The sequence below is a fragment of the Pyxicephalus adspersus genome, unplaced genomic scaffold (assembly GCF_032062135.1).
Source record: "Pyxicephalus adspersus unplaced genomic scaffold, UCB_Pads_2.0 Sca868, whole genome shotgun sequence".
NCBI classification, from domain to species: Eukaryota; Metazoa; Chordata; class Amphibia; order Anura; family Pyxicephalidae; genus Pyxicephalus; species Pyxicephalus adspersus.
The window spans coordinates 286-8,598 of record NW_027317875.1 but is presented as its reverse complement, the minus strand read 5'-3'; the positions used below and the strand labels follow the sequence as shown (position 1 = coordinate 8,598).

General features: G+C 34.8%; 1 protein-coding gene across 2 annotated transcripts; it reads left to right on the top strand.

The window, feature by feature from the left end:
- Nucleotides 1-19: 19 nt before the first annotated feature.
- Nucleotides 20-5,450, top strand: LOC140321145 (TBC1 domain family member 15-like). 2 transcript variants are annotated; one of them, XM_072398009.1, is made up of 5 exons: nucleotides 20-1,226; nucleotides 1,984-2,083; nucleotides 2,177-2,274; nucleotides 3,598-3,714; nucleotides 5,340-5,450. In XM_072398009.1, exons 1-5 carry the CDS (start codon nucleotides 1,140-1,142, stop codon nucleotides 5,433-5,435), a joined length of 498 nt encoding a protein of 165 aa, XP_072254110.1. In that variant the 5' UTR covers nucleotides 20-1,139; the 3' UTR covers nucleotides 5,436-5,450. The 2 variants fall into 2 exon arrangements, with proteins under 2 accessions (XP_072254110.1, XP_072254111.1); XM_072398010.1 differs by having other exon boundaries at nucleotides 21-1,304.
- Nucleotides 5,451-8,313: the final 2,863 nt, after the last annotated feature.

The following is an 8,313-nucleotide window of genomic DNA, read 5'->3' as shown; positions in this document are numbered from 1 at the left end:
TATAGGATTTCAGCCTGATTAGATAAGTCAGACTCTTTAGGTATTGGTAAAGCACATTTGTCACCAAGTGTCAGTTATTAAAAGAACCTGAAAGGGACATGGCTAATACTACCAAAACATGGCCACTTTGCTATGCAAAATCCTCAGGTTGCCTTTATCCTCTAACTTTGCCCTCATCCTCTAACTATGCACAGGAAAATATTTTATGCATATACCCATCCTTGCTCTTGTGGGGATGCTACCATTTTCGTCTGATCTTCCTGCAGTTGGGTCTTTAGCCATCTTCATTGACTGGACTAGGTTGACGTAACTCCCCCACATGTAACCAAATTCATTTCCAGCAGCCCCAGGGGATGCCAGGATATCTGGCACATCTCAGTATTTCTAGACATTACCTGCCTGATTGTGTTTTGTAGGTGTGGAACGGTAGTTCCACTTATAAGCTGAACTCCAGGCAACCAAAGTAAAAAAAAAACTCAAAATATCTTCCAATGGTACCTTTCTAGGGTCGGGATATATTAGGCAAGTTACTAAACAGTCAGTTCAGGTGATGTTGGAAAACGTAAAATGGAAAAAAATAAAGATATGAGCAACTTTGAAAAGGGCTACATGAGTTGTAGCATCCCAGTATTCTGTGGGTATTACCTATCAAAAGTGATCCAAGGTAAGGGCAACTGGTAAACCAGCAACAGGGTCATGGCATCCAAAGGCATATTAAGGCATATTGTGATGGGGGAGAGGCTAACTTGTGTGCTCAAGAGAGACTGTAGAGAGTTTTGGTGAGTCCTTTATCTGGAGAATAGATGGAGGGAAGGATGACTGTGAAGGCGGAGGGTCTACTGCTGATGTCCTGGTACCAGATACCACAGGACCGCTTGTAGAGGAGTTCTGGCAGGTGCTTTTAATGTTTTGGCTGATCAGTGAATATTCGCATATATTGCTTTTTTAGTATTTTTTTTGGAGTTTTACCTTAAGCTTTACTTACAAAAAAAACAAATTGCACATATGCCATAAATCATCCAGGGATGCTCAAGAGTAACTAAATATAAAGTGTCAGCTGAACATTGGAACCCTATTTGCGTTTTCATTGTTTCATTCATTTTTCACAACTGTTCTCTATTTAAGGATATGTTCAAGGCATGAGTGACTTACTTTCCCCTATCCTGTATGTGATGGAAAATGAAGCGGATGCTTTCTGGTGCTTTGTGTCATATATGGATCAAATGGTAAATGGACAGACTTATACTTCTAGAAGAAACTTTAGTGAAGGAAGAATTTTACAACTGTGCTGATTTAAATGAATGGTAACTAAAGTAATAATTTAAAGAAGAACTCTGCTAAGAACTAATTGTATCTGGAATGGCCACATGTTGCATCATGTTGGAAGCATTATACTTTGTGTAGTAATAATCACTTAGTCTGGAAGGTACACATTAGTGCTTTCTATGAAATATAAGCCTATGTTCTTGGTGTAATGCAGAAACTGTTTTATTTAGTGTGTTAGGTCCCAGACTGCAGGGTAGCTGTTTTCCTACAGCAGGAATTTCATTTTAAGTAAACTTGTTCCCAAACCTGGGTATTGCAAACAATAAATACATATATAAAGGTTTTCATTCAGTGAACCACGTCAGAGCAAAAGATAACCTGGGCCTCCCTACTTATATTTTTATTTTCTGGTACCCTAACAAATAAACCATTAGAGAGGTTTAGGCGTTAGAAGCTTATAGTTGGTAAAATTTAGATCCTCTGCATTGTTTGATTTTCCAAACAATGATTTGGGTTTTTTTTAATACAAGTTTTACAATACACAATAGTACATGTAAGACACTATTTCAATTAGCTGATATTTCAGCCATCTTGATACCAAAAACGTGTCAAAAAAGCTACTGCTAGGCCAGATCACAAACTTTTGAGTATATTTTACAAGTTCTAAAATTAGTGAAATCTTCATTTTTTAATTTTTTTTTTTTTTTGATTATACAGCATGAAAACTTTGAGGAACAAATGCAAGGCATGAAGATGCAGCTGGTTCAGCTTAGCACTTTGCTGCGTTTACTGGACAGTGGGTTTTGCAGTTATCTTGGTGTGTACAATATCACAGTAATGTTAGGCTGCATACTAAGGGGGAGCTCAGCACTATAATATTAACATATGATTTTTGTGTATTCCTTTATAGAATCTAAGGACTCTGGTTATTTATATTTTTGCTTTCGATGGCTACTGATTAGGTTTAAAAGGGAATTTAGCTTTCATGACATTCATCAAATGTGGGAGGTAAGTTTCATTCTTAAGTTCGTTATCATATGAAAATAATTTAGATACTTTTTCTCCTGTTTACTTTGCAGTCTCCTTTTTTTTTTTTTTCTAAATTGGGTAGGGTATAAAAGTTTTTAGAACCTTTTTTTTTTTTTTGTGTCCATTGGTCCACTTCTCTCTCTGGCCTAGAGATCTGTTACTAGGACAGTGACTTCCAAAATCATACAGATTCATGCATTGCAAAGAAACAATTTCTTGTTGCGATACAATCTGTTGACCAATGTCAAAGGTGGTATTTTTCCTTAAATCAGAGTGATGGAGGACATAAACTAACCTGAAGACCCCAGTGGAAATACAGACTTCAAGAAAATATGCAATGTTGTAGTTGGTCAGAATAGGTGTTTTTTTTTTTTTTTGCTTTTTTTTCCCTTTTCTGGGTTTTAAAATGCTAAATTTTCTAGTGCAGCAGAGGGTCCTTTACAACGTGTAATAATGGGTCCTTTTGAAAATTGTAAACACACTTTAAATTAAAAAAAAAATAGTTTGAACAAAGCTTTCAATTTAATATAAGTATTGGAAATAAATTAGGAGTCCTGTTAGCCATGGTGGAGAGAATCTTTACTATCTATCTTTTCTAAAATGAAAAGGTTTTTAGGACCTGTTTAGCCCCTTCAGGCTTTTATTTATGCAACTCGAAAAAAAGGGATCTGACCACTTGCTAGTGCCCACAGTATTTGGCTGCAGTTTCGTTTATTCAGTCCTATTAAGCTTTAGGAACATTGAGCATTGAACATACCACAACATATATAGCCACACAGTTAACTGATCAATATGGTGGCCTGAAACGTGTCAAGGCAGGTGCCGACTGTCAAAGGATGTATCGGTGGAAATGAACGAAACCACCCGATTCTAATGTGAATTATCGAAATCCATGTTTGGCGAGGCCAAACCTTTTTATAAAATTTTCTGTCATAAGAAAGTCATTTGCAGTGTACATTACTTATTCTTCATATGTCTGAATTATTACACACTATGCATACAGACATGATGTTGAAAGCAGTAACACACAATTACACATCAGTACAATTTCACGATTGCAGTAACACACAATCACATTAGGGTTCACTTTTGCATGTTAACCCGATAAAAAATAAAAAAAAAACATGTTAGTTTCCCTTCTCAGCCTCCTATAGCTTTAACATTCACTAATGGAATTCATGATAACAAAATAGCTGCATCATACAAACCTAATTCCAAGGTTCTTTTTTTGAATTAAGAAATTTATTATTTGATTTTTGTGTTGGCAGTGCTGTGATTCTGAATGTTTTGACCGTTTTCTAGGTGATATGGACAGGATTACCCTGTCAAAACTTCCATCTGCTAATTTGTTGTGCTATACTGGATTCTGAGAAGAAGTTTATCATGGAGCATAACTACGGCTTTAATGAGATCCTAAAGGTATGTTACAGACTACTCATTTTTAAACGTGTAAACATTTATTTGTTACAGTAAGAGCTGTCTTATTAATTCTCATTATTGAGTACTATATCTTTAAGTGGAACTAAACCCTCCCATCCTTTTTGGCCCAGAATGGTGCCATCTTGGCCTTTGTTTAGATCTATATACAGCAGTATTCTGCCCAAAAACATTTTTTTAACCTGCGTGGAAAGAAGCTGTAGGAAGGTGGTGGCCCCTGTATTGTGACCCAAATTTTCAGTAAACACCCAAAAAATGCCAGGCGGTGTACCCTGCTAAAAAACAATGTCAGTTCACCAACTACTACAACTGGTATGGCCTGAATGTAATGGCCGAAGGGATCTGATAAATCAGTGAGATTAGTTCAGTCTTTAATGCTTGATATAAGTTGAGCAGTGTCAGCTTTTTGGTTTGACCTCACTAGCTCTCCTTCTAACCGCTTGTAAGAAATTTCTAGGGACGCTTTCAATGTCAGGTTTGTACTAGAACCAAGATATAAAAGTGTGCTTGGCCTGCCTTTGACATTATTATGTGATGGTCTGCAGAACAAATTGGCAGCTTGAAAGCACAAGTGATTTGCTAACATTTGGGAAGATAACTGGTTCTCGTTTTAGTAAATACATGTAGATGTGCCTGGAGAGATTACTGTATTTGAGCTCCATGAATGGAAACTGGAAAGCATAAAGGTCTGTTATCGCAAATAGCCTGACCGTGCAAATTACTTATTATTATTATTATTATTAGCAGCTTGGGTAAAGAAAGATAATGTTGGAGTAGTATGTGTAGATGACTTAATTATCAGCCTTACACACTTTATTAGTTAATGGTTTATTAGTTAGCCAAACCTTGATTAAAATCTTTAATTGCACTTTTCCATGATAAAAATATCCAAATAAGATTCAGATAAAATATCCAGATAAGATCCTCATCTCCTCCATTAGGTGGGGCTGTGTTTGTTTCACTCACTATAAATACATGAGTAATTGTTTGTAAATTATAAAGAACATGATGCCATCTAGGGGAAACATTGAGTATAACACAAGCTATATAAATAACATATCTTCACAATCACACTTCTCTACCTAATACCTTTTTTCAGGGGCATTAAAGTGCTCATCTATGAATAACGTTTACCTTTGAACAAATTCACAAGCATTGATCAGCAATCAGAAATTCCCAACACTTCCCTCTGCTTTCTGGATTGTCTAGTCTGTCCTTGTATCCGTTCCATTGTGAGCTGCCATTCGTTCACCCTTAGTTGACCTTTAGAAAAAAGAGTTTGTTTGGCTTGCTTTAAAATGTAAAATATGTCTGTGAGTAAAAAGATAATATTTACCAAACTTATCTGTACATAATGACCTACATCTTCTTTATTTTTGATATGAATACAAATAAATGCTACCCATAGCCATTTTGTATAGTTATTGTTTTGAAGCTTCATCTTCTATGCCCCTTTTGACATGGAAATGAGCACTGTGTGCATACAGTATATATCAGTTTTGTTTTACATACTCGGATGCTTTATAAAATCATACCACAGGACATATACTGAAATGTGTTGTGTTTGCAGTTTCACGCCTTTTTTAAAAAAAATTTTTTTTTTTTAGCATATCAATGAACTTTCCATGCAGCTGGAAATTAACGATGTTCTGTGTAAAGCGGAAGCAATCTCTTTGCAGATGATGAAATGCAAGGTATTATAAAATCTTGTGCATGACCTTTCATAGTTTTTAGCGTATTACAATCTCATTTTACAGGAACAAGAAAGTTTTTGTTCCTTAGAGCCTCTAGGCATTTTTTTTCTTTTTTAATAAAGGTTAATATTATGATTACATGACATTGTAAAAGATAATGAGAATACTCAAACAATGTTTTCTTCAAAGTTACCCATAAAATGGGTATTCAGAATATATGCTTTAAAATGTAATACTAAACTGTATTTGTGGATAGTGCGAAGATTTAATATTTAAAATGTGCCCAATATGTTATTAGTAAGAGTACTAGTCTGAAAGAATATTCAATTAGTGTTTGTTGCATTTGATTTATTTATTATATATATATATATATATATATATATATATATATATATATATATAGTCTGTTTACCCAAGCTGTCTGTATAGGTGTTTATACCGACAGATTAGGTTTTGTATGATTACATCAGTGAAATATTCCAACTGTACTTCCTCTGCTGCACACTCCGTCCTTGTTGGAACTAGAACAATATCCCTCTTCTTGATTTGTTCATAATGTAAATTTACTGGTAAATCTAATGTGGATAACCAGTCCCCTTTATCATATGCATAGAAAGTGGAATTTCAAGTGCTTGATTCAGTCAAGCAGCATAAGCATGAAACTAATATATCTCTATGGACCACTGTCTTGGCTAGTCTCTGTATTGTCAGCAGTCAATAGCAGCAGGTTGGCTAAATTTCTAACCATCAAATCTGACTTTTAATAACCCAGAGCTTTTATGCTATGATTACTTTACAACTGGCTTTTATACTTTTGTGAACAGTGATCTTCTGCTAATGTTCTGTTATATGGAATTGAAAGGGAATGCTTTTTATTGTTACAAAGAAGCAATTATGCTGAGCAGATGCTTCATGAATCTCTAGCATAATCCCTCCTCTATGACTAAGGAAAAGCTTCCTTTTACAATAGGACATGTGATTCACGTCTAGCTTTCCTTGTAAGAGGGTTCATATTCATTTTTTCATTTTGGTATACAAAGTTCTGTAAAGTTAAAAAAAAAAACCTTATTTTTGGTAATGCCAGTTTATAAACATGATCCAGATGTGTATTGCTGTGTTGGCCTCTCAAACACCTGGGTTTATTGCGCTAGGGGTAGGGCTTTACATCACTAAAGAATTAATGTGTAATAAACTAAGCCCTTCACATTGAATGTTTTTTTTTTTTTTCTTTTTTGCATTCTTAGAAGTGTAGCTTCATTGCTATGCTACAAACAAAGGTTGTGTGTAGTATAGCAGAACAAAGCAGGGGGGAAATGCTTAGTGTCATGTAGCCCTGTTTGTGTTTTTTCAGTTAGCAGGTGCTCTTTGTGGTTAACGTTGAGGTCAGATGACCTGGTGCTTTTATACTTGAGGCCTATTGAATTTTTAATAAAAGGGTATTGATTAGACAACATTTTCTAGTAAATAATGAATCTTGTCTGCAGGTTCTGTGGACACAACAGGAGGCCATTGTGACACTTTAGGGCTAAAACATGGAGGTGGCTCTCAAGCATACTGAGAACCTCAAATCTAGCTAATAAACCACATTAATCCATTGCTGCTGTGCTCCATATAAGAAACTGGAAGTGTTAAATCTAATCCAGTAATCATACATGAAGGGCCATGCTATTCATTTTATAACAATATGACCTTGTAATTAAAATGACTAAGCTTTCTGTGTGTACATTAATTTCTTTTAAAATGAGCAGAACATAGTTCAAAAACCTTTTTGATTGCTGATTAATATACTCCCTTCAGATTTATTTGCAGTGCATTTTCTACTATGCTATTTTTGTGAAGCTTTTCCAAAATTCATTATTACTGATAATGTCGGTCTGTATAAGGACTATTCATTTCATATTCAGTCATTCGCTACGTATAACTTATTTTATATAATTTCTGGTGAAGGTATTTTTTTTCTATTTGCTGACCAGATATGCACAGCCTTTCTGCAAATGCATTTTGTTAAGGTCAGCATACAAATGCATGGTTGTTAGTTGTGATGTGCACATAACTAAATCAAATGTAATAACTGTATAGTGATATCTGTAAATATGAAATAAATCTCAAGTGTAATTATATCAACTGAACCTTTTACATGCAGTTTGGTACTTTGCAATAAACTGTTCTTTTACATGCCCATAGCATTTATTTGTACCCAGCCATATGTTTTTTTTTTTTTTTTTTAATCAGAAACTTGGTTGAATGGATATATAAATAAAGAAATGGGAGGTAATGTGAAAAGTAGATGTTGGTTAGGAAAGCCTGTAGGCACGCAAGTTATGAAACAAGAGCTCAAAATTGATGAATGCATGGGACAGATCTTCAGTCAATTTACATAATGTTCTAAAAGTTGGCATTCTTACACTTATGATCTGATTGTGCATTTGTGTTAAGCTAAAGAAAATGATCGCTCTAGTATATTTAGGCAGTAGAAATGCATTTACATTGCTGTCTACGATTCAGTTTTATTCCATCATTAAATGTAGTTTTAAGTAATGCACGTAAATAAAATGAGTTCAACCTGGAATTGCAAAGCAAATTACTTTGAAGAAATCCATTCCAGGTTGGCTGGATCACCCAGCTTCACTGATGAAAGTGTATCCTCCCCAGCTTTGGAGAGCTTTATTAAATCAGGCCCAAAGAGAGCAGTGACTGACCTTTAATGCAGGAAACTCCTGCATGGAGGTAAAGTTAATGTTTTTTGATGCTTGAGTACAGCAGATATCTAAAACAAATACACAAAAAAATCACACCGATATTCAACTAAAGATTACAAATGGCTCCTGCATTTAGAATTTTTTTTATTGTTATTGTGAGTGGATCACATTTTATTTTTGTGTTGTGA